Source organism: Carettochelys insculpta, chromosome 1 (genome assembly GCF_033958435.1).
Source record: "Carettochelys insculpta isolate YL-2023 chromosome 1, ASM3395843v1, whole genome shotgun sequence".
NCBI classification, from domain to species: domain Eukaryota; kingdom Metazoa; phylum Chordata; order Testudines; family Carettochelyidae; genus Carettochelys; species Carettochelys insculpta.
The window spans coordinates 58,781,486-58,808,679 of record NC_134137.1 but is presented as its reverse complement, the minus strand read 5'-3'; the positions used below and the strand labels follow the sequence as shown (position 1 = coordinate 58,808,679).

Sequence of the window (27,194 nt, the reverse complement as noted above, 5' to 3'; positions counted from 1 at the left end):
CGTGTTAGGGCACCTTTAAAAGGATCATGTTCAAGGGCCAGGTACTCAGTATTTTCTGAAAACCAGGTTCTTTAACGTGCCTCAGGCAGGATTCCTAAAATGCAAGGAATTCTAATTTGTCCACATCTTTCTTAATATTTTGCACCTGGAATTGGATGCAGTACTTCAGCTGTTGTCTGACCAGTGAGGAATCCAGTGGAACAATTGCTCTTTGTCTTACACATAACACTCCTGCTAACACACCCCAGAATGGTATTAACATATTTTGAAACTGCATCGTAGTGTTGTGTCATATTCAATTTGTGATCCACTATAACCCCCAGATCCTTTTCAGCAGCACCACTGCCTAGCCCTTTATTCCCCATTTTGCAGCTGTGCATTCTGATTTTGCCTTCCTAATGAAGTACTCTGTCCTGGCTTTTACTGAATTTCATCTTGATGATTTCAGACCACTTCTTCAAACTGAATTCTAATCCTCTCCTTCAAAGTGCTTGCAATGCCTCCCAGCTTGATGTCATCTCCAAATTTTATAAGCACACACTTCATTCCACTGCCAAAATCATTACTTAATAAACTGAATTATACCAGACTCAACTCTGACTCCATCAGGACCACATTAGATATCCCATCCCATTACAGCAAGTCACTGATAACTCCCCTTTGAGTGTGGTCTTTCAAACACTTGAGCACCCACCTTATATTGATTAAATCTAGACTGTCTTTTCCCTAGTTTGCTGATGAAACTATCACAGGGGACTGTTAAAAGCCTCACTAAAATCAAGACACATCATATCTACTGCTTCCTCCTGGCTCCCTACCAGACACAGCCAGTAACCCTGTCAAAGAAAGAAATTAGGTTGCTTGACATGATTTATTTTTGACTAGTCCATGCTGGCTATTCCTTATAACCCTGTATCCTTCACATGCTTATAAAATGCTTGTTTAATAGTTTGTTTCACTATCTTTCTAGGTATTGAAGTGAGCCTGGCCTACTATCTATAGGTGCTTGAATTTCATTAGTTTTTTCACCATCTTCTTGACGGGTGGAGGAACAGATTTGTTGTTAAATGTCCACAACAGTTTTGCATGTTAGTTGAAATGAAGCTCAGTCCAATGTCTAATACTAATGTTTATTCCACAGTGCAAACAGATGACAAGTAAAGCACAGTTTAGTTACTGGGGGAGGGGCAGTTGGCATACCTTGCGCAATCATGTTATGGGCTTCTTCTTTCCGTTCAGGGCTAAAGTTGATCCACTGTTCACTGGCATCCAGGTATTCAATGGCATATGTTGCTGGAGCCATTGTCACCATAGTTTGCTCAGCACAACCAGTTGGCACTTTGATAAGTTTATCAATTCCAGCTGGACTGAGACAGTTTTGAATGGACTCACCCATTATATCCCCTACATTGGAAAAAAAAATCAGAACAAAATTATTGTATTTAAATTAAAGGCTGTAAAGGGGAAAAAAGAACAAACTTAACCTTGAAATAAGTGATTATAGGTGAGGCTAGCAGCCTATAAGTCGCCCAACAATTCCCTCTATAAGACCTTGTGTAGTTATGGGCTGCGTCTACACGTGCACGCTACTTCGAAGTAGCGGCACCAACTTCGAAATAGTGCCCGTCACGTCTACACGCGTCGGGCGCTATTTCGAAGTTAACTTCGACGTTAGGCGGCGAGACGTCGAAGCCGCTAACCTCATGAGGAGATAGGAATAGCGCCCTACTTCGACGTTCAACGTCGAAGTAGGGACAGTGTAGACGATCCGCGTCCCGCAATGTCGAAATTGCTGGGTCCTCCATGGCGGCCATCAGCTGGGGGGTTGAGAGATGCTCTCTCTCCAGCCCCTGCGGGGCTCTATGGTCACTGTGGGCAGCAGCCCTTAGCCCAGGGCTTCTGGCTGCTTCTGCGGCAGCTGGGGATCTATGCTGCAGGCACAGGGTCTGCAACCAGTTGTCAGCTCTGTGTATCTTGTGTTGTTTAGTGCAACTGTGTCTGGGAGGGGCCCTTTAAGGGAGCGGCTTGCTGTTGAGTCCGCCCTGTGACCCTGTCTGCAGCTGTGCCTGGCATCCCTATTTCGATGTGTGCTACTTTGACGTGTAGACGTTCTCTCGCTGTGCCTATTTCGATGTTGGGCTGAGCAACGTCGAAGTTGAACATCGACGTTGCCGGCCCTGGAGGACATGTAGACGTTATTCATCGAAATAGCCTATTTCGATGTCGCAACATCGAAATAAGCTATTTCGATGTTGGCTGCACGTGTAGACGTAGCCATAGTGATGTAAGTTTGTAATATAGGCTTGGTCTGAGAGGATAACCTATGAAAAGTGGCACCCCAGTAAGTTTATGGGGTATGGAAGTCCAAACAGCATAAAAGAGGTGGACACCCTCATTTATAAAAGGGCATGAGTATGTATAAGCATAACTCAAAACAAAAGAATAAAAGGCTATCCTGTGGGCCGTGGGGGTGGGCAGGGGAGCAGAAACATCTGGGGAGATGCCAGGATGATATCATTTTCATCATCGTCACCATCAGTGGTTGAGGTGAATAATGATACTAGTCATAGACCTAAACACAAGCACTTTAAATTCTCCCTTTACCTGTTATTGCATTTTAATATTTGTGGGATTGTTTATCTGCTTAGACAACTTTTTAAAAAGGAGCTTGTAATAAATTGGAATTATTACTCTTGTGCTCCTGTGGTCCTCTAATCTCTAGATGTTGCTGCCTTCAGGAAATTGAATCTTTAACCAATGCAATCCTAGAGATTAATGAATGAACAATATCCTGATCAATCCAGTTGTGTCCAGACAGGTACACAATACTTGGTGACAGAGAAGACAAGATGATGACAATCTTGTTATAGTTTGCTTTGCTAAGCACCATGGGACAAGCAAGTTATCAAACTGGCAAATAAAAATCCTGGCTTGAATAGGAATAGACATTCTATAATAGGCCAATGAAAATAAAATAAAAGGATGAATAGCTGCTCACTAACTGTGTACTGCATATCCTATTCATTGGGTGAAGCAAGGCTTCCAAAGAAAAAATGGTATGTGATCATGTTTGTGGCGCATATTGTGACAGACCCAGTACAGTAACTGAAGGTAGATATATTGGCCACTGGAGAATCAGTTTTCTTTTCCTTGACTAATCCAAATCAAAGGCTACTCGAGGCTAATGTGGTCACCTGACTCTAACCTACAAAATCATTTGAGGCTGTTATGCTAATGTGGTCACCTGATCCCAATTAAACTTCAGAGAGTCATTTGGGGCTGTTAGGCTAATGTGGATGCCTGACTCCAGTTATGGCCCCACCCATACTGTTTAAAAGCATTCCTGCCAGTCAGTCTCTAGGACAGGAGAAGTATTGGGCAATAAAATGCCAACTAGTCACAAGGAAGGGAGACCTGAGGTAAGGGTGAAGGAGGCATTGGGGGTGCAGGCAGGACAAAGGGAAGTGTCTCAGGGAAGTGTAGTAGCTCCAGTAGTGAAGGGGAAGCTGTCAATAGCTGCTTCTACCAGCATCCCTGGGCTGGAACCTGGGTAGAAAGCAGGCCTGGGCTCCCCACAGCTCTTTCTCATCTACTACAGGGACATGCCATGTGAGGGAAGACAGGTGCCTGTTAGGACAGGAGACTAAACTGCTACAGCTAAGCCCAAGTGGCCACAGAGGCCATGGGCGTTCTTCCACCAACCCCTTTGCTGGGCTATGATGAAACTGGTTCAGAAGGCTGTGACCCTGACCTGAGAGAGACAAGGGATATGCTTAGGGTCACAGCAAGACTCTGCAGCAGATGTACTCCAGCTGGAAGTGTGGGACTCACTGAGACAAGGCCAAAGGCCAGAGTGTCATCAAAATCTGGCTGAGTGCTGGCACCCCTGCACTTTTTTTTTTTTTTTTTTTTTGACAAAAAAGGCACTGACAATACCCAAAATGCAGCTGGGAGTCTGGCACTTCCTAACTTCTGAATGCTTGACTTTGCAACCTTAATATTCTCTTAATATAATTTTGGATGTGTTTTACATACACAGTATGAGATTATATAGATTACAGATACACATATGTGATGTAGAGAGCAGATGAAGAGGAGCCAGGAGCTTGCTTTGGTTTGGTTCTCCTTCTCCTAGCAATTTGGGCCAAACCAATAACAGAATATCTCCTGCTGGATGACCAGGCAATCTAGGAAGGAATTGTGACTCATATTTGCAGAGACCAGTTTATGGACCTGATCTCCCCCACCCCCAATTTGCATTGAATTGGCCCTCATTGTAAGCTCTTAAGAGACTACTTTTACCTGTTGCACTCAGAAAGACATGGCTATCAGACTCTGGTATCATGTCAGAGGGTTTCTTCAGATCAAGAACTTGGTTTCTAACTGGAAATGAAGATATACACAAGAATGGTTTGAGTGATAGCCCATATAATTTAAAAACCAAACCCGCATAACAATATCTCACAATGCATAGCAATTACAATAGAAATATTATACTAGGAAGTTGTGGGAGTTGAGGGCCAGGGCAGACAGGCAGCAGCATTAAGCCCTGATAATAGTGGCCCTAATTTAGCAAGGTGTTAAAGGACATGCTTAACTTTAAATATCAGTTGCAATGGAACCTCAAAATCATTACTTAGGTCATGGATGGGGAACCTACAGCCTCTGGGTTGGATCTAGCCCATGAGGCTTGAGGATTCCCCTTCCCACAGTGGGACAAGCTTGCACTGGTGCTATGAGGAGGGAAAGCCCTGAGCCTTATGGGCCAGATCAAGGCAAGTTGTGAGCTGCGTCCAGCTTGTGGGCATTGCCTGGCATGGGGAAGGAAATGGCTCCACATGGCAGTACAGGGAAGTCCCATCTGGGCACAGCTGGCAGGCTTCAACCCACTGCTCCTATTGGCCTAGAATCAAGGCCAATGGGAAGAGTGGGGAGGCAACACCTGCAAATACAGTGGAATGGAGCCACTTGCACCTGCCCTCAGGAGCTGGGCCTGGTAGGCACGCCCATCTTCTGTGTCCTCCCAGCCAGATTCTGCTCCCCTACTGCCAGCTTGCTCCTGCACCCTATCTCCCATTGAGATCCCACCCCAGCCCATTCAGGCACCCCTCCCCCTGCCCAGACCCTGCTCACCCACCCCCAGGCCACTCCTGCACCCTGCCTCCTACCCAGACCCTGCACCCTCATCCCCAGCCTGCTCCCAAGAAGCATCCTCACACTCACTGAACTCCTCATTTTGTCCCCACCCCAGAGCCTGGGTGGGTACTCACAAAATCTGCAAGTCCTAGGCCTCTAAAAAAGTTAGTCCAGCCCTGGGGGAACGCCTGGAGCCATGGTGCTCTCCCATCCAGTGGGGCTGGAGCACAAAGGGACCAAAGTGAGTGTCTCTCTCTTTCTGGGACATTAAGCGTTAACATGAGAAACTCGTTGACTGCTCACTAGTTGTGTGGGATTTTAAAAAGGGCTCAGGGATGCAGAAAAATATGGATGAATTATTCTCAGTAGATCATCTGATGACAGCAAAAGGATAATAGTTCCCTGGTGATGCAAGTCTCACAGTGAACTTCTCCACCAGAGTAGATTACGTCATGCACCAGGCCACCCCAATGCCCTGAAAGAAAGCTACTTTCGTACGTACATAACCTGGCCTTCAACCAAACTCCCCTAGCTGTCACCTACCACCTCACACTCAAACCATATGGCATCTCATGAGACAGACACAACACATAGGTGATGGAATCCAAGCCCTAAAATAAATCTTTCCTGAATCCCCTCTTCTGGCCTTCAAATGACCCCCAGAATCTCCTAGGTAATCCTCAGATGCAAGCTCCCTGCAGACCAGGACATCCCAGCTCCAAGTGGCACCAGACACAAAACTTACAGACATATTTCCGTTGCTGCAATGACCAATGCCTGTGTGCTCTCCCAGCTCTGCGCAGACAACTATAACAGGAATCAATCAGGGCGATGCATGGGAGGATGCGTGAGGGGTTCATGTGCACCCCCTCTCTATTCTTCTGCGCACTCACTGTCAGTGCTGCACTGGTTCCGGTGCGTGCAGGGGGTGGTCCCTCCTCCCACTGGTGCCCCCATCACCAGTCAGCACTGACCAATATCCATCAGAAAATGCCCTTCAAGATGCTGAGGCCCTACACATGCCTATCATGACATATAGGCTATGTCATACAGTTCACTAAATGTCCCAACAACAGCTGTGAAGGAGAAACTTGATAATCACCAGGCTCTTGGATGAACTCACACAGGAAATGATGGCCATGTCTACACTAGCCCCAAACTTTGAAATGGCCACGCAAATGGGCATTTTGAAGTTTACTAATGAAGCACTGAAATGCATATTCAGCGCTTCATTAGCATGCGGGTGGCCACGGCACTTCGAAATTGACGTGCCTCGCGCTGCGAGGGTCGTCCTGACGGGGCTTCTTTTCAAAAGGACCCCGCCTACTTCGAAGTCCCCTTATTCCCATCAGCTCATGGGAATAAGGGGACTTCGAAGTAGGCAGGGTCCTTTCGAAAAGGATCCCTGTCACGACAAGCCGCGCGGCGGCGAGGCGCATCAATTTCGAAGTGCTGTGGCCACCCTCATGCTAATGAAGCACTGAATATGCATTTCAGCGCTTCATTAGTAAACTTCGAAATGGCCATTTGCGTGGCCATTTCGAAGTTTGGGGCTAGTGTAGACGTAGCCGATAAGAGACAAAAACACTATATCAACCATGAGTGAATACTTTTCATAAATCAATCACTCTAGATCACACCTCTCCTCATCCTGAAAGAAAATCCATGCAACATCTTCCAAAGATGAGCCCAGGAGCTGAAACTCGCACTTTTGCGAGATATTAAAAATCATGGACTGAACAGATCCACTGGATTTATGGCCTGTTACCATTATCTATAACTCAGGAACACTTCTGATGCCTTTACTGCCACCAGCATTGTTCTTCTTCGCCCTATGTCTTGTGGCATGTACCACAGCATGGTGACAGGAATAGCCCTTTAAATAAGGTTCTTATACATTCCTATGAAGTGTCTGGTGCTTGCCACTGTCAGAGACAGAATACAGAAATATATGAGCCTTGAATTTGATCCAGTCTGGGAGTTCCTCTCATCCTATTAGTCTAGATGGTTGCAAAGCATTTTGAAATCAGAACGCTAACTAAAAATGGGGAAATCTTACAAAAATAAAGACCTGCTTTTAACTTACTATTATTATTAAGGCAAATAGTCTCTTCTTCTGTCTGTAAAATGCCTTCACTCTGCACAATAAAGAAAAGAGAAGTCAACCCCACTGCAAATTATTACATCCTGAGGACTTGACTGCTAAAAATTCATAGTCTCTTACATAACAGTGGACAAGTAGAGAGCAGCAATAATTTCACGTGGATAGAGATTTCTGAATAAATACAACAAAAGCTACTTAGAGTCAGCATTCAAGTTCATACATATATTAGTTTAACTCATTACTGATTTCTACTAGGTTTTTTTTGATAGAAAAGGTACCCTTTTTTCAGATGAAATGTTTTACTAGACAAAACAAGAAGGCTGTGTCTATATTAGCATTCCTCTTTCAAAACAGGCACGCAAATATGGGAAATTGAAAATGCAAATGAGGAATAGATTTGCATATCTGTTGCCTCATTTGCATATTCTTCTTTCATAAGAGCTTCTTTTGAAAGAAGAAAAGCAGTGTAGGTGAGGCTCAGTAAACCCCATCTTCAAAAGAACCCATTTTCCCATAAAAAAAAGGGAAGATGGGTTCTTTCAAAGATGGGGTTTACTTTTGAAAGAGCTGCACCTACACTGCTTTTCTTCTTTTGAAAGAAGCTCTTTCTAAAGAAGAATATGCAAATGATGTATCAGAGATGTAAATCTGCACCTCATTTGCATTTTCAATTTACCTCATTTGCATGCCTCTTTCAAAAGAGGAATGCAAGTGTAGACACAGTAAAAATGCGAAGCTTTAATATTTATTTTTAGCAAGTGAAATCCACCTCAATAGTCCAAAGGAGGCCTCAGTTTTACACAGACACTATAGAGCAAAGTGTCATTGTAAAAGCTTGTCTGGGATTGGGGTCATTTCCTTTTAATCAATTATTTAAAAATAATAACTGAAGGATGCTGACTATAGAAAACTCATAGAAGTTACAGCTGAGACAACTAATGACCTGGATGTGAGTGATAAGATAGTAAAGTGTCAATATTCTTGATCCCACTAACTGAACTGCGGCCCTTGTTATCATGACACTGCGGAATTCTGGGTTGTTTGTTAAAACTATATTCTGGGCATTATCCCTACAAAGGGTGGCCCATTAAGAAGGGTGCTAACCTAGGTTTTGGGGGAGCCAGTTTCAGTTCCTTGCTCAGCCCCAGACTTCCTGTTTCGATGCTGAAGTAATGAAGAACACAGAGGCCCAGCACGTGCTTTTTCCACCAAGGAGGCAGAAAGTTGTCATAAATTAATGTTTTCCTTCCTGAGTTCCCAGTTTCTTCCATCTCCATGTCCGTCTTTGGGTGTTCCTCTTTCAAAAGAGGCATGCAAATGAGGTAAACCAAAATGCAAATGAGGTATAATTTGAATATTTGGTACCTCATTTGCATATTCTAATTTTGAAAGAGCTTCTTTTGAAAGAAGAAAGCCAGTGTAGATGCTGCTCTTTCGAAAGTAAACCCATCTTTGAAAGAATCCTTCTTCCCTTCATTTAATGGGAAGAAGGATTCTTTCAAAGATGGGTTTTACTTTTGAAACAGCAGCGTCTACACTGGCTTTCTTCTTTTGAAAGAAGCTCTTTTAAAATTAGAATATGCAAATGAGATGCCAAATATGCAAATTTGTACCTCATTTGCATTTTTGTTTACTTCCTTTGCATACCTCTTTTGAAAGAGGAATGCAAGTGTAGATGTAGATGTAGATGCACCCTTTTAGAAATTTCTTGAGACAGGCACTGGCTTTATCTTTGTTTTTTGCACAGCACCAAGCATGTTTTTAGCAGTGAACATATAAATAAGTTAATAAATAGTACAGGCTGCCTTCATTTCAATGGAGATGTGGCCAGTAGAGACTACAGGTTCCCAACACACAGTGCTTTATTTTGATCTGTGAAGTTGCACTCCCTTATTAATGGTGAGAGCAGCCAGAATCAGTATCATATATGTAAATTATATGTGGTCTCAGGCTCCTGGTAGGTTGCCCAAAGGATCTTCCTTTGGGAACCCTGAGATAGGCTGAGTTTTGAAGATTCTCCCCAACACACCTTTAGTAGAGGAAGCAGTGAGATTAAAGACTGGCCTTAGGCAGCTTTCTTTTCTGGTCTGCTCCTTCACCTTACAACTATTAATGCTGACTAGGAAGCATCAGGGCTAAATGCTATTTTTACTAGGTATTACCACTATCACAAATGTTCTATATAGGTGGGTGAATACCACAGAAATCATCAGCCAAAGGCTCATAGAGGGAAAAAGAACCTCCCACTTGAATATGCAGCCCTATATACAACCTCTGTAGAGGTCAGGGACTAATTAGGCCAACACTGCTTTCCAACCAACTGTGACTGAATGGTCTGGTAGGCCACTCTTCTGATGGCTGCCATAGCAGGTAGACTCATCCTTTAAAAGCAGACAAGTAATCAGAGGGGCATTGTTTGAGCTACATCAGAGGTAGTGACCTTGTCTCTTCCTCAGGATAATTCAGTAGTAAGCTCTTTATACCTCCTCTAATCGTAGACTCATAGATATGTAGGACTAGACGAGACATTGATAGGTGTTATAGCCCCGTGCCCCGCACTGAGGCAGGACTAAGTATTATCTAGACTATCCCAGACAGGTGTTTGTCTAGAGAGTTCTTAAAAGTCTCCAAGGATGGGGATTCCAAGTCTCTGTAAATAATTTGTTCCAGTGCATAACTATCTTCAATGCTATCCCTGTGGGAGGCAGGAGAGGTGCTGAGACAACCCTCCCCTCTACTCCAGGCACCTTCCTTCCCCCCAGCTCTTCCCATCCCTGCTTTTGTCCCCTCTCACCCCCATTGCACCTTCATTCCAAGCCTCCTCCCTTGAGCAATGTGACCCAGGGGATTACGGGGGCAGGGAGGTGCTAGGACCAGCAGCAGGGGTCAGGGTCTCCCCATCGTCACCACAGCAGCAGGAAGCAGAGCAACCTGTCCCCAGCCTATTGTGTTTCCCAGAGCCAGCACTCTGCCACATCACTGGGGCGAGTGTAGTGGGCTGGGTTGCTCTGCTTTCCACCAGTGCAGTGAAGTGGAACAACCCTGCTGGAAGATGGCAGAGTAGTCTGGGGCTGGGTCACTCCACTTCCTACAGCTCCCACCACTGTTGGTGAGTGCAGGGGTGAGCCCAGCCCCTATAGATAGCACCACCTCCCAATAATCTCCAGGCTGCCCAGGGCCCCAACAAAGTGTAGGGCTTGGGACAGCTGTCCTGAACCATCCCATGGGCAGGATGGTTCTGACTACCCTTACTTGTAGCAAGTTTTTCCTAATGGCTAAACTAAATCTCCCCTGCTGTAACTTAAGCCCAATACTTCTTGCTAGTCCTCAGTGCTTCAACTAAACAAACCCACTTTTTCCAATCTTTCCAGGTAGCTCATGTTTTCTAGAACTTGAATCATTTTTGTTGCTCTCCAGTAGACTTTTTCTAATTTAACTACATCTTTTCTAAGGCATGGTGCCCAGAACTAGACACAGATTCCATTTGAGGCCTCATCACTGTTGAATAGAACAGAAGAATTATTTCTCATGTCTTCCTTATACAGTCTTGCTAATACATTCCAGAATGATGTTTTCTTTCTTTTTGCAATAGTATTAGATTGTTGGCTCATACTCAGTTTGTGATACACTATAACTTTCAAACCCTTTTCTGCAGTACTCCTTCCTAGGCAATCATTTCCTGTTCTTTGCTTGTTCAATAGACTATTCTTTCCAAAGTGTAGTACACTCATCCCTCGCTCTACGAGCACAATTGATTCCCAAATTTGTGCTCGTTGGCGAAAACTCATAAGAGGGACACTAAATGACCATTAAAATATACATAAACGTCTCTGATTGGTTCCTAGAGCTCGGCGAAGGAGTGGCAGCAGGTGGTGCTGCTTTTGAAAGGTAAGTGAACCTTGAGCTGGGTGGCTGGAGAGGGCTAAAGGCTGAGGACAGTTTGGGGCCATGAGTGGGAGAAAGGGTTAAAACCTGGTGACCAGCTGGGTCCGACAGGGTGGTGTGGGAGGGGTCAGGGTTAGGTCTATCAGGCTGGCGGGGAGGGGAGGCAGGGGTCAGGCTGCCCCGGGGTCAGTCTGCGGGGCTGGCGGGGTGGGTGGGGACCAAGCTGCTGCGGGGCCAGTGGAGAGCAGAGGGTCTTGCTGCCAAGAGTGGTGGAGGGCAGGGGGATCATGCTGCCATGGGGCGTCAGAGGTACAAGGGCGATCAGGCTGCCGCGGGGCCAACAGAGGTACGGGGCATCAGGCTGTCACAGGGCCAGAGGAGGACAGGGGGATCAGGCTGCTGCGGGGCAGCAGAGAGCGGGGGGGGGGGCGGGGGCGGGCTGCCATGGGGCCAGCAGAGGTACAGGGGGATCAGGCTGCCACGAAGAGGTGTAGGTCAGGCTGCCACGGGTTGGAGCTGCATAGCTGGTGGGGAGTCAGACTATGGCAGGTTGGAGCTGGGGGAGGGGATTAGCCTCGTATTAGCAGGGGAGTTCACTTATAGTGTGAACAAAGGTAAGGAAACGTGTCTCTTGTTGAAGCGAGTACTCGTTAGTAAAGTACTCATTTAACGAGGGATGAGTGTACTTGGCATTTGTTCTTACTGAATTTCATCCTGCATACTTTATACCACTTCTTCAGTTTGTTAAGGTCATTTTAAACTCTAAACCTACAAAGTGCATGCAACCCCTCCCAGCTTGGCATCATCCGCAGACTTTATAATCATACTCTGTCTGCCATTATCCAAATCATTTACGAAGATCACAGAATCACAGAATAACAGGGCTGGAAGGGACCTCAGGGGGTCGTCTAGTCCAGCCCCCTGCTTCAAGCAGGATCAATCCCCACTAAGTCTTCCCAGCCAGGACCTTGTCCAGCCGCGACTTAAAAACCTCGAGGGATGGAAAATCCACCACCTCTGTAGGCAATGCATTCCAATGCTTCACCACCCGCCTGGTGAAGTAGTTTTTCCTAATATCTAACCTACACCCTTCCCTCTTCAACTTCAGACTATTACTCCATGTTCTGCCATCTGACACCACTGAGAACAGTTTCTCACCCTCCTTTTTAGAGCTCCCCTTCAGGAAGGTGAAGGCTGCTATTAAATCACCTCGAAGTCTTCTCTTCTGTAAACTAAACAAGCCCAAATCCCTCAGCCTGTCCTCATAGGTCTTGGGCTCCAGACCCTCAATCATTTTTGTTGCCCTTCGCTGAACCTGCTCCAGTAAATCCACATCCTTTTTATACTCGGGGGCCCAAAACTGGACACAATATTCCAGATGTTGCCTCACCAGTGCCAAATGAAGAGAATAATTACTTGTCTAGATCTGCTTGAAATGCTGAACCTTCAGATATTGAGCTGAACCAGACAAAGAACAGTTCCCTACAGGACCCCCACTTCATATGCCCTTCCAGCTTGATTACAAACCATCGACAACTTTGTATGTTTTTTTGACTCAGTTGTGCATGAACCTTATACCATGTAATTGTAATCGTAAATCAATACGAGAATGAAGTTTCTTCTCCGTCCTACATGCATTCTAGTCACCATTTTCCAGCGCTATTTTCTTCCTGAGAGTTCCATACACATAATTGTGTAGATATTTAATGAAACAAACAAACAGAAATGGAACTATAAACTCCTGCTCCACAGCTGAGCTGATTAAATGCCATTATACTTACCACGACTTTGAGGTTCTTCTTAACACTATCACTGTGCCCAGATTTTGGATCAAAAGCAGAAATAGTAATTGGAATTTCCCCAACAACCAGTGGAACTATTGAGAAATACACAGGCACTGCTGAGTTTCCCTTAGCAGTGAGTTTCTGTTCCACATCCTTTTTTGATGTCTCTGCACTGCACACACCCTCCACTGTGAGCATCTTCACTGTAACCTAACAAAACAGGAAAATGAGGAAATGTTTGTGGTAATGTTTATCACAACACTGCTCACTACTCTGATAGCCATAAACAGTAAAAACAGCTACGCTGTGTCTACACTCGCATTCCTCTTTTGAAAGAGGTATGCAAATGAGGGAAATTGAAAATACAAATGAGGTGCAGATTTGCATATCTGGCACCTCATTTGCATATTCTTTTTTCAAAGTAGCGTCTTTCAAAAGAAGAAAAACAGTGTACACACTGCTCTGTCAAAAGTAAATCCCATCTTTGAAAGAATTCTTCTTCCCATAAAAAAGGGAAGAAGGATTCTTTTGAAGATGGGGTTTACTTTCGAAAGAGCAGTGTCTACACAGGTTTGCTTCTTTTGAAAGAAGCTATTTCAAAATAAGAATATGCAAATGAGGTGCTAGATATGCAAATCTGCATCTCAGTTGCATTTTTATTCCCCACATTTGCATACCCCTTCTGCAAGAGGAATGCAAGTGTAGACATAGCCCTAATCTGTTGGACCACCTTGCCTCCCAGCTGGACCATATAGGTTAGATTTGTTTATTCTAAGATAGGACTAACTGCACTCACTTGCCTACAGGAGGGATGGAAGGATAAATTAGTGAATATTTGTTTATTGTTTTGAAAGCATGCAATATAAGCATTAATGTTATTATCCAGTAGTCCCCAGTGTTTTAGGGAACAGGGGAAATACAACACTCTTCCCTTTATCTTCACTCTGCTCCTTTCTACAAAGCGCAGAGGAGCAACTCAGACAATGTAGCTGAAGCTTGACAAGGAAAGTAAAGATTGGTGGTTGGGTGATTTATACTGCATAAAGTTCAGCAATGTAGTACAGTAATATTACCTGGAGATCTTCATAAAGATAGTTGTAGACAACTGCTTTTACTTCCAATTGCTCGTACCGTTTAACCGAGTAGGGTAACTTTACTGATACAAAAAAATCTTTGAAAACCTTAAAGGTGGTAGGGTCAGCTATGCAAAAACCTGAAGGAGGAGAAAAACTGGAATTCAGATGCAGCAAAACCACTGTTTGTTAGCTTTTTAGGCTACATCTACACTAGCACACTACATTGAAGTAGCCTATTTCGAAGTAAGAACATCGAAATAGGCTACTTCAACGCGTATTGTCTACATGTCCTCCAGGGCTGGGGCCATCAACGTTCAACATTGAAATAGCAATGGGGGACATCGAAAGGAGCTGCCCCAGAAGGAAATGTGGAGAGTCCACACACACAAGCACTCTCCATCGAAATAAGGGGCCAGCAAAGCCTGTGGACGGGGTCACAGGCTGGACTAGCCCTTCTGGAGCAAGAGCAAGCCTCTCCCTAAAAGCGCCCCTCCCAAACACACTTGGCCTGCACAGCACAAGGTCCACAGGGCCGACAACTGGTTGCAGACCCCATGCACCCAGCATGGACCCCCAGCTGCAGCAGCAGCCAGAAACCCTGGGCTAAGGGCTGCTGCACATGGTGACCATAGAGCCCTGCAGGGGCTGGACAGAGCATCTCTCTACCCCTCAGCTGATGGCCGCCATGGAGGACCCCGCTATTTCGATGTAGCAGGACGCGTATAGTCTACACACAACCTACTTAGACATTGGACGTCGAAGTAGGGAGCTATTCCCATCTTAGGAATAGCGATTTCAATGTCTCACCGCCTAACATTGATTTCAATGTCGAAACAGCACACGGTGCATGTAGACACGACACGTGCTATTTCGATGTTGTGCCAGCTACTTCGAAGTAGCCAGCTAGTGTAGATGCACCCTTAGAGTGTTGCTAGCTCAGGGATTCATGAAGACGTTACATTTTAAAATGAACAAATAGCTGTGCTTTTTTCTTGCCCTTCAGAAACGTATGTTCAAACTTATCCTGCATCAAGCTCAGCCAGGGTGCTGGGAAGTCATGGAAGTCTAGGAAACAGATTCTTTCCCCAAGGCTATAGCACAGCAATCTATGCAACCCTGGCTGCAGCCTCAAGCATGCTGCTCTGCATTATCTGTCATGTGTGCATTTACCTCAGGAATTGTGGACAGAGTTGCTGAGGGGACTGCCTCATTCTAATCTCAGGTTCTATTTCTCACTCTGACAGTAACTTGCCATGTACATTTGGGCAAGTCACTTAACTCCTCTCCATTTCAACTCTACTTCCAAACAGGAATAATGATACATCAAACATGATGTATTAGGTAGAGATTACATAGCCATGGCTGCACCAGACTGACCCTCCCCTACTCCTGGCATGGCTCCAGGCCCCATCCAGAGCTGAATAAAGGAAAGCAGCTGTTAATTAGTATTCTGTGTGGCACACAGAAGTTGCAGATCCACTAACTACTCTTCAGTTGTGTCTACACTTGGGCAAAACTTTGAAATGGCCATGCTAATTGGAGAGTACTAATGAGACCCTGAAATGAATATTCAGTGCATCATTAGCATGCTGCTGGCTGTGGCACTTTGAAAGTGCCGTGTTTTGCTCACACATGGCTTGTCTACACAGGGGTCCTTTTCGAAAGGACCCTGCAAACATTGAAATCCCCTTATTCCTATAAGCTCCAAGTTCCAAGGAAATGTCTTTTCCATTACTCTTCCTGGGGAGTATTTCATAGTAATGCTCCACTACTGTAATCATTACACCAACAGGGACTATTCAGGAGTTTAATATCTGGCACATGTTAAACCCCTTGCTGAATAAAGACTTAAATGACTACAGTCCTGATACTACAAAGAGACATTTCGTGTGGCAGAGCCCTGCTGGAATCAATGCAACCTTGCATGGACTCAAAGATCCATGCACACAATCCTCCAATAACACTTTAGTTAAAAGGTATGTTTAATTTGAAACCGTTGGGCTACCTAAACTCAAAAGAGGCAGCCATGGGGGACACCTGAATTTGCTAAACTTTTACAATATATGCACAAGAATGGCACTCAGTTTGGTGTTTTCAAACTAGGAATTAAAGTTTCTGTAGCTAAAGTTTATAGCAGCGTATGTCCATAGTTGTGCGAGCTAAATTAGTGATAATGGTAATCACACTGTTTGTTCAGGACCGTAAGCTAGTCAGGAGGAAGTTGTGCTCCTACATCTAACGCTGAACAATCAGTAGGGTGGGTTTTTCTGTCATTTTTGAAGCCATGAAGTATAGGCCATGAAGTTTGATCAGCAAATATGGAAACAGTCTGCCTGACTGGAGACATCAATGATCTGGCATTTGATCTGGTATGACAAACCCCACATTCTCAAAAAGAATACGGAGAATATGGACTCCGTACAGGGGTAACTGTGTTAAACCCTGATTTCTCGGCTATTGCTTGAGCTTAGGGCGTTGGTGCACAACAGTTCTTCCTATTCTTTCCCCGTGGCACATAACAATCAAATGGCACATAAACTTTGAGCTGAGTTAGTAGTAGTAGTAGGCATCCTTCAGTCTGCATAGACTATGGATCGTGCCCTTTAAAGTTTCAATTGAGGACTTCATTTACAGCATCTATTGTGACTATGAAGACCCACACAAGAGTGACAGTCCTTGCTGCATCTCTTGCAGATGTAGTGGGTGTCTGGCAAGTCCTTAGTGTGCTTTCTGTGCGCTCGCTTCTCCTCTGCTAGGTGTCTGATCCTCATCTCGCCCTTCTGAAGGCCCTTGTGTAACCCCTGCCTCCATCTGCTGCGATCGTCTGCTAGTTCTTTCCAGTTGTCCAGCTCGATGTCTACCTCTCTGAGGTCTCTCTTGCAGACATCTTTGTAGCACAACTGGGGGCGTCCGGGAGGTCTTTTGCCAGAGGCTAGCTCACCATACAGGATGTCTTTTGGAATCCTTCCATCATTCATCCTGTGGACGTGGCCAAGCCAGTGGAGTCGATGCTGCCTGAGGAGGGTGTGCATGGTTGGGATTCCTAGTACACAGCTTTAAGAAAGCATGTAAGCTGTCAACATTCAAGCATCAGTACAGAGTGAACCAATAGGGTTTTTACCTTTTTGAGGTGAAATACTTATTGCCTGAATTTCCCAGGTAGTTATAGAATCAGGAATAACATTCATCATCCTAAAGGGACAAGAGATAAGGCGTTAAGAATAATGTATGCAATGAAAACAAGTTCATTCCTAAAATCTTGAAGAGTGACAAGAAAAATATTATTTGTGGAGGAGAGACACAACAAGCAAGTCCAACTACCTCCGGGATAGATTAACTAGAACATGGACATTTATGGGGATATTTATATACATGTAAGTGTAGTCATCTGGACAAATAATACAGTACCTATGTTCTCCAGGGTTTTTAATTTCTACTGTCTCCCACCACCAGCTCTCAGGAAAGACACTGCGCAACTTGATCGAAGTTTCATCAAACACATCTTCTTCTTCAACATGATCAACTAGAAAACAGAAATTTTGAGTGATTTCTGATGCCTGTGGTTGCTCACCTGGCACTGATCTGAGGAATCAGTTGTCAGAGGGACAAGACAAAAGGATTAATATGCTGCATAGATGAATGAAAAGACTGCCTGCTTTTGATCTCATAAACTGAAAAAAAAGCAGAGAGACAGCAGACAATGACTAAAGATTGACACAGAATAAAAGGATAACACTTCCTTCCAAACTGGGGAATTAGATGCTGTCAAAGTAAAATAATTCCTCCTGTAGTTGCAAATGGAGAAGTTATTTCTCCATTACCACTGTGATAGATGGGGCATGAAAGAAGGAGGAGAGAAGACTAGTGGCAAAAGTCATGCTTTGAATAAAATCAATCATTTCACACAGAATTGTTTAATGAAATTGGCTTCTTCTGTGACAGCAGATACATTCTGGGGAGAAGGGGCAAAATGGAGATAAATGCGAAAAACTTCTCTGATTGTATTTCATACAGTGCCACCAAGCAGCAAGATTCTGAAGGTGCTTGAGCCAAAGCACATAGAAATTAATTAAGAAATGATGATAATGTTTATTTCCAGGGCAGGAGTGTTTAGAGACCCAGCTAGGCCTCTGCACAAATAGATAGGGGGCTTGTCTACACTACCACCTTCCTTTGAAGAAAGGATGATAATTAGGGTGTTGGGAGTTTACTAATGAAGTGCTGCTGTGCATAGGCAAATTCCCTCCTGCGGCAACTTCGAAGTTTTAAACTTTGAAGGACCTGCATGCGTCAAGCTGCGGCTCACCTGCCATTACTTTGAAGTGCCGGGGCAACTTCGAAGTCCCCTTACTCCTCAAAATTTTGAATGAGTGACAGAGGAGGGATCACTTGATGATTACCTCTTCTGTTCATTCCTGTGGGACATCTGGCATTGGGCACTGTCAGAAGGCAAGTTACTGGGCTAAATGGACCTTTGGTATGACCCAGTATTGCAGTTCTTATGTTAGGCTGTCTAAGGAATGTGTAGATGAATAACAGAGAGTTTATGGTAATCCTTTTGTGCACATAAAATATTCCAGGTGAAGAGAGGTCATCAGATCCCAAAAATGCTTTGAAGAATTAGATGGTGGTCAGAGAAAGGTAAGGTGAATAGTTACAGGCATGAAAAAATTCACAGGGAAAGACTGGAAAGATTGGGATGGTTTAATTTAGGAAAGACCACCTGGGCTACTGGCCACGAGTTGCTTAGGTAAATGTCCCTATGCCTGGCACCCAAGCTCCTCTCTCTCCCCACTCCTCAGCCCCCTTTACATAATCCTAATCCTCTGCCCCCTCCTCCACTCCGATGCCACATAACCCAAACTCCCTGCCCCTCCTCCTGCACCCATGCCCCTTCCCAGACCTTGCACTCCAATATATCCTGCCCCAGGTCACAACTTGAACCACTGCACCCCAGTCCCTTAGCCCAAGCTCCCTTCTGTACCCAACTTCCATCCCAGACCCTGCACCTCCTCCATTAATATCATGGAAGATTGAGGCCTTTGACCTTTTTCCAAATTCTTCTCCATCAAAAATTATTGCCCGCTCCTGCCCAAGCACCTGAGCTTGACTTTCAGACAAAGCAAGATCAGTTCTTTTCACAATCTAAGGTGAGCACCGATGTCCTACCTGGTAACCATGAGTAACAAACTGCCAGGGCAGTGGGTACTCAAAGCTTTGCAGTATTGGAACACTGGAATCAGCAGACATTCAGATGCTCAGATCATTGCAGGACAAGATCTTCAAAGTCAGTGCTCAGTAACTTGCAGGACTGGTCCTTGGCTGAATTATATTTGTAGTTTGGTGCCATTCCCTTTTTGGGTATTAAGTGCCAAACCCCTATAGATTTTATGAAAATACCAGGTCAGAAGCCTCAGGTATTGTAGTTCCATGTATTCCTGTGAATAATACTTATCTATGTGATTCTTCTCTGCCTTGCAGCTCTAAAACAACATTTTCCCCCAGACGGGACAGCGTATAATTATTTTTTTAAAGTGCATACTACTAAAAAAAAAATCCTTACCTCTTGCCAGTGCAGTGGTTAGTCTCCTCTTTGCCTGCTCCTGCCGGAGTTTCTGAGCCCTCTGACAACAGTATTTGAAAGTTTCTTTACATTTTATTGAGCCAGTAACTCTAGTTAGTCTTTTGGCACAAGAAAACCGCATTGGATTTAATTTCATTCCATCATGACAGCACTTTCGCAGAGCAGGATCTTGGTATTTGTTGGCTGTAACAAAATTACATTACTTTAGTGTTTGCAGAGACTTTGATAAATATTGTGATAGTCATATTTATGTACTTCACCTATGCCATTATTATTCATTATTATTAATTATTATTATTATTATTACTACTACAGAGGACATAAGAGCCCTTATCATGAACCAGAACCCCATCTTGCTAGGCATTGTACGGTATTAAATATAGCCAGAAAAAGATCCTTCCACCAAACAGTTTCCAATCTTTTCTTTCCTTCAAGTTCAGGCTGTGAACTCATTGGGGGCAGGATCAGCTGACTGAAGCTGAAGTGAATCAGAACAGGGATGAACTCTTATTTAGGACACATTTTTCAAACGCTTGTTTTCTTATACAGAATCACGTAATGTTTTGAGTTTCATTTACAGGATTATTCATCCTCTGCATGGATATGGCTCCTTTATTTCTGCTGTCACAGAACAAACAATAGAAGACTTAATAAAGTGAACATATGCTTTGACATCTTCACCTGTAATCTGACTACTAGCTCAGCGAGTGGAACAAGGGGATTTCAAAAGGTGCGGGGTCCTTTTGAAAAGGACCCCTGTGTAGCCATGCCGAACCACACGCTTTCAAAAGTGACACTTTCGAAGCGCTGTGTCTGGAAGTGTCCTAATGCTAATGAGGTGCTGAATATTCAATTCAGGGCCTCATTAGTAATCTTCAAAATGGCCATTAGCATAGCTATTTCGAAGATTTGTGCTCATGTAGACACAACCTATGGTATCAGTGATATGGCTAAGAAAGTATGAAAACAACGTCTTTCAAAAGACAGGAGCAGTGACTATTTAGCAATTCAATGTAATGACTCAGCTGGTATCTCTGATGTTGGAAGGCTTCTTGAGCCCACAAGCAGGGCCACTGCTGGGTGTGGGGAAGCAGGCAGGTATAACAGGGCCCAGCAATTTCAAAGGGCCCAGGGCTCCAGGCCCTTTAAATTGTCGTTGGATCCACGTGTGGTGTGCTCCAGGAGGTCCTGAGGGCTGGCTGGGGAGGCAAAGAGCAGTTTGGGCACCGCTCAGAGCTGCTACCTCTAGCCTAGCCCCTTCTGCCTGAGGCCACACCTCTTCTGGGGGAGCCCAGAGCCCTGCACATTGCCCAGGTCCCTGCAGCATCTGTTGCCAGCCCTGATCATTTCTTGTGTTGCTATAAGTAGTCCTGCTCCATAAGAATGCTTGCTTAAGACATTTCAGAAGCCAGTCAAATACACTCATCCCTTGCTATACGAGCACAATTGGTTCCCAATTTTCTGCTCGTAGGCCAAAACTCGTAAGAGGGACACTACATTCCTTTTAAATTACATGTAAAAGTCTCTGACTGCTTCCTAGTGCTCCTAACTGGGGGAAGGAGTGGCAGCAGGTGGCGCTGCTTTTGAAAGGTGAGTGAACCTTGGGTTAGGGAGTGTTAAAAGCATTTGGGGGCCCCTCAGTAAGATGGACTTTTCTCTGTAGTAGTGGAATATGAATGACCACTGCACAAGCAACAGAGCAGAGCTAGTCATAAGAACACTTAGAAATGAGCCTTCCCAAGCACAAGGAAACTTGTGAGAAGCTCTGTTTCATTTAAAACTTGGAGAGGGTTTGTTTCATGTAAAACTTTAGGGGAATGGGTGCCAAGTTGGCAGTCATCAGGAATTCAGCAGTCAGCATTTCAGAGAACTTTAGACCCAGTTCTGGGACTGTTTTTCTGATGACCACAAACAGGAAAAATCCCTTCAGTTAAGATGTTTACATGCTGGGCTGTCAAAAGGTACATTGACAGACGTCCCTTGTGTCAGCGTTCTGCAACTGGCTTTCTCTAACCACAAGTACAAATCTCTGACTTTGCTTAAAGAAGACTACTCAGCTTTAGAAGGATCAGTTTTGAGAGTTCCCATCCCATTTGCATTCCCCTATCTCTAAATCAAGTTTATTTTTAATGGTGGAGATATAAATGAAGTATCATGATTGCATAGACATAAAAAAAGAAATTCAGATTGTAATAGCCTATTCAGCATTACAGAGAACCCCATTAATCTGCCTGATTCTTCCAGCAGGTTGATCTATATGATTTTGGACATCTTTAAAATAACTTTTAAAACCTAATAGCTCTGTTGTCTCTGCTATGATTGTGGTTCAAAATTTCATCTGGTCATGGTGAGGGTTAAAGGTTTTAGTAGGAGTGGGTCATGACACTAGTCTTATTCCTGGAGTAGATAGCTCCAGAAAGTTAGGAAAACCTGGAATAAAGCATTTGTTTCTTAGTACTGACAGGTCATAAGATATCAGACCTTCACATGGGAAAATTATTTTTGAAAATGCTTTGTTCAGATGATGTATAATTAGAGCATTGACACCTCTGTCATTTGGAGCACACTGTGCCAAAGGCAACCTGGCTTTGAAGCAGAAGGGAAAGAGAAACTGTATTAATAAAACATTTCCTAACTATAAAACTATTTCACAAATGGCTTTGCTCTGAAATCTCGGCACACGCAGAACACAGGCGCAATGGGTGACATAGTAGAATAGCATACTATTATTGGCATGTCCTCTAAATGAGAATTGATTTAGCCTAAATACATTCTGTGATGCATCAGAGTTTAGGGTCTGTCCCTATAACTGACACATCTCCTATTTCCTCAGGCAACATCCAGCTTTCCTCTTCCCATCCTTTCCCTTCCTTCCACTCCTAGGACTCCAGTCCTTAGCTCTCTAGCCTCTCCACTCTGACCCAGCAGGCTCTGGTCCTTGCCACTCAAGATTAATGGCCATACCAATTCCTGAAATTTGCTTGTGAAAATCCAGTGATCTTTTCTGTCTTCTGGTAGCACGGGAACACTTATAGCCTAGGAAAACAGAGCCAAAGGTTAAAATGATACGTAAGGCTGCTCTGAGTTGCTCCTCAGCACAAGCCAGGCACCTGGAAACCAGAAGATGGATGATCTGCAAAGTGGGATTACCAATGCCTTTGCCCCCTTCCACGCTCCACTTTACAATAGGTGTCAAATGAGTGACCCCAAGGGTGTGGCCTGTTTCACCTTCATAAGAACTATGAACACACATTATATAATGGGAAAATGTATGATAAGACCACAGAGAATGGAAACTTTGGAATAGAACTACAATACAGTGCCATATGAAGTCTAAAAATCTAACCACAGAAATTTAGTGTGCACTTCTTCTACCACAATACTTGTCTCTGGGAAAGGAAGAAGGTCTTTTCTCACCTTGCCGAAAATGGGATTGAATAGTGTCTGAAATAAAGGCAAGACCCACATCGGTGAAAACTTGGGCACTGTTTGCACCTCCACCTACTGAGCATCCAAGATCATATGAATTCATTGCCTCAAAGACCTGCAAAACATAGCAGTGTTGAAGGAAGATGCACTATTGAAAAACTAGTGACTTTTATCTGAATAGTGAGGACATATCCTGTTATCAGGCCATATGCAAAAATGATGCAAATAGAAGTATTGGTTACATTCCAGCACTGAGGTTAAAGGAATCTGACATTTTAGTAGGGGCATAATTCAATTTATTGATGGTCTTCCTTTGTATCATTAATAAAAAAGAGTGGATTAGCTACTAACCTGTTCTGCTTTAGCAAATCCTATGCAAATTTATTATAAATGTATTATAAATAAATAAATGTGTTGTCCCAAATTAGTAATGTCTTATATGGTATTTTGCTTACTATTCATTTATTATATTCAGATCTCTCTCATCTCCCATGAAATACTACTTGATTCAATGACACAAGCTATTTTCTTTTTTAACACACTTACTTTTTTGGCTGTAAGCTTATTCCTTTTGTTCAGAATGAAAACCGCAGTATCAACCACTGCTAAGGCAACAGTTCCTGCATGATCTGTGTCAATGAGTAAATTTACCAAATCCGTTGGTTCATATGTGTCTTGGTCTGTTGCCAATTTAATCTGAAGGCAAAATGTTAAAATAACAAATTTATATTTCTCATTAGCATTAATATCAAACATTGATATTAACAGGGTATTAGCAATATAGATAACAGCTATCTGAGTTTTCTGCATTTCCCGCTACTAACATTTATATAGCGTCATGTTTATTAGTATGAAGATTAAGGGGCTGATCCTGAACAGAGGTGATTTTTCTTCACTACAACTGCTACAATGAAAGCTCAGGACACTCAGAACCTCAAAGAATTGAGATTCTGCCCTTAGATACATATGGACAAAATTCACTCAGAGCAGTGGTAGTTGGTGTATGTGAAGAGAGTTTTACCTTAGATATTTGGAGATACAGAAAAGCACATGCTTAGCATCAATGAGATTTGAGCACATGGTTATATGCTTTCTTGAGTCAGGGTCTTTAACAGTTCCAGCTGCCATTTTAATACCTTTCTAAAGCAAGCTAAAAATCAAAAGTACTTTGAAATAAAACTAATGAACTGTATCTTATTCATGTTACAGAGTTAATTAAACTAAAACAATTTGCTACATCACTTTCTCTTCTCCCCTATCCACCTTCTCCCTTTTTGGTTAATGGGCCAAATTCTGCACTTGGTGACACAGGTCTAAATCAAGTACATGAGAGCAGCATTTCTTCCTCAAATACTGAATTGGGTTAGACTTTCAGAAGATTACTACACAAGACCATTGAAACGTAGGTCCTTTGTGTACTCATATTTCAATTATGATAATGGTGGAATCACTAAAAGATTATTAACAAATGCACACCAGCCTGTATGAAAATGGCTTTTGTTTCTTTTCCAGCAAAATTATTTTCCTCCGCAACAGAAAAAGCATTTTTGGTCAAAAGCAAAAATCCTATGAAAATTATTTTAGTAGAAGCACTTTAGTTTTCAATTAAAAAACTGTTCACTCTTGTTGGGAGAATGCACATTCAGTCTTTTACTTTTCCCAGAGGAGAAAGAGTGAGATATGTTTACACTAGATTCAGAAAGTTGACCGCAGATACACAATTCTAGTTATGCCAATTATATAGCTAAAACTGACATATCTCATTGACTCGGCTAACTTGTCTATCTATAAAGGGGAAGGTCAATGGAAAAGTTTATCGAATTAACCTCCCTTACTCCTTGCATCTTGTGAGGAGTACAGGGGTCGACTGTGACCCCTGAAATGTGAATTTCATGTGTCCATACTAGATGTGAGAAATAGAACCCCAGAAAATCAACTTTCAATTTTCTGGGGGTAGAATAGATATAGAAAAATATTGTAGCAGGAAATACAGTTGACAAAAGTGAATAAGTGTGTGAATGGGTTTGTTCCACTGGAGCACAACTAAGTATTTTAAATCTTTTTGCCACGTTTATTTTGTCCCCATCTCACATTTTAATCTCTTTCAATGTTTTTCAAGTTGTAGCCTTTTTATTTTTAATTGGTTCATGTCAATTGGCATAGGTCCTTTGACTTCCAAGGAGCTATGCTGATTTACACCATCTGAGGATGTGACCCACAGACTCAGTTTTCAATGGAGCATAACTATGAATTACCCATTTGTCAGTTCCAACAGGTTCGCCTCTTTCAATAGAGAGCCATAAATTTGTTTGCAATTAACAAGTAATAACTGAAGTCATAATATCCTATCAGCCTTAATTCTGAATAATCTCCCAGAGCTACGCTACTTGTTACTGATATTTACTGTAATTGGCAGTAAGAATAATTTCTAACCATTTAATTTATAATGAAAATGAAAATGGTGATGCCCTTGATAACTTTCAACTGCTAGCTTCAACTGTGTGGCGCTCATGAACACCCCCTTTTCTAGAACATAAGAGCAGTGGTATGGCATCAGGCCAATGGTCCAACTAGTATCTCGTCTCCTGACAGTGGCCAGTGTCTGATGCTTCAGAGTGAATGAACAGAACATAGGACTTCATTCTCTGTTGTCCAGTCCTAGCTTCCGGCAGTTGGAGATGGCAATGATTTCCACGTTGACTGAGAGCTGTGTGAAGAAGTGCTTCTTTTTGTTTGTTTTAAACCTGCTGCCTAATTGTTCCACCATGCTTTCCTATTGGTTTTCTCTACATCAATCATGATTTTATAGCCCTCTGTTATATCGCACCTTATTCATCTCTTTTCTATTTTTGTTCTCCACAAATATTTCTTGATTTGTCATTACCTTTCCTTCACAGGCATCCACAGTGTCGATCCACACAGAATCAGCCACAATCTCCCTGTGGTCCTGATCTTTAATGAAGTAGTAAGCAATAAAGCGAAATGCTGGCACCATTTTTTCAGTAACATTGAGGGTGATTATTTTGTTTTCATATGGGACTCTTCCCATAACCTCAACTTTCCCCTTTGCCAAAGCCTGCAATTCAAAAGCAAATACAAAACAAATCTAAGACTGCACAATCAAAGCAGAATCTGCAGCACGTGAAGGGGATAAAAAACTTAATAATCATATCACTTAGGACCAGATTTTGATAGCCAGAATAAAAAGTTGAATAGCACCTCACTGCATAAGATTTCCCATTGATGTCAATGGTACCGCTCACAGGGTGATGATGGGTACTGCACCACAAAGAGAAACAACACACAACTCCTGGCCAATGGGTAGTACCACTGAGTTCCATGGGAGACCTCATGGAATCAAATCCTCCTGATCATGGGCAATGCCAGTCTAACTTAGCTCTGGTAGCCTGAGTTACAGTAACATCACTTAGGCTGCCCTTATGACTGCATCAGTGCTCAAAATAGCTGCATGTGTGTATGCCAGCATCCCCCGCCCCGTCCTATCTCTACCCCTGTAACCAATCTTGCGAAAGGAATTCAGTGGGATATGGGGACACTAGCTCTTTTACATCAGGCTGGGGCAGATGATCAGTCTTTTACTGACAGAAGAAGGTGTTACTCAAAGTGAGTCAGAATATCAGAGTGTTGCTCTTGGTCTTGATTCTGTCGCTGTTACATTGGCTAGTTCCTTTCCCTGCAAGCAAACCTATTTATTTCAATTGCACAACTTTTAGAGAAAGTTGTAAGCCAGAATCAGGTCCTTAGGTGGCAGAGTGGATAAAGATTCTTACCTGAACTGATTCCAGACACTTTTCAAAACAATAAACAAAATCATGAGATAGGTTACAGGAAAGGCACAGGGTCATTTGACCAGAAGTCTTAAAATAACTATTTTAATGGCAAAAACAGGACTAAGATCCTCTCAAATAAGCCAATGAAATTTTTCCTTTCACACAGTCTTTACAAATGTTAAACTTCAAAGGAACTATGGTCATTCTGGGGGGCAGGGATGGTAATGCTGGCATAAAATTGTCTCTTTTTCACATCTTATTTGTAAATCTTGGGACGGTGCTCTTTAGAATTGTCAAAGGATATGGATATTTGATTCCCGCTAAAATCAGGCAAATGGGTGTCTAAAATGCTTTGGACAGGTTTAAAATTTCAGTTGTAAAGGGCATTTAGAGGAAAAAATGAAC

General features: G+C 43.2%; 1 protein-coding gene across 1 annotated transcript in view; it reads right to left on the bottom strand.

Moving 5' to 3' along the window:
* The window catches only part of LOC142004841 (complement C4-A-like), an 85,267-nt gene that overhangs the window by 31,291 nt on the left and 26,782 nt on the right, over positions 1-27,194 (bottom strand). The window contains exons 13-24 of the mRNA XM_074982525.1: positions 25,883-26,074; positions 23,545-23,694; positions 22,987-23,113; positions 22,534-22,605; positions 19,549-19,752; positions 17,394-17,508; positions 17,107-17,177; positions 13,983-14,122; positions 12,907-13,119; positions 7,223-7,274; positions 4,303-4,383; positions 1,201-1,404 (exon numbers count right to left, since the gene is read on the bottom strand). Of these exons, the coding sequence (XP_074838626.1) occupies positions 1,201-1,404; positions 4,303-4,383; positions 7,223-7,274; positions 12,907-13,119; positions 13,983-14,122; positions 17,107-17,177; positions 17,394-17,508; positions 19,549-19,752; positions 22,534-22,605; positions 22,987-23,113; positions 23,545-23,694; positions 25,883-26,074 (1,621 nt within the window). The remainder of the gene's footprint in view (positions 1-1,200; positions 1,405-4,302; positions 4,384-7,222; positions 7,275-12,906; positions 13,120-13,982; positions 14,123-17,106; positions 17,178-17,393; positions 17,509-19,548; positions 19,753-22,533; positions 22,606-22,986; positions 23,114-23,544; positions 23,695-25,882; positions 26,075-27,194) is intronic.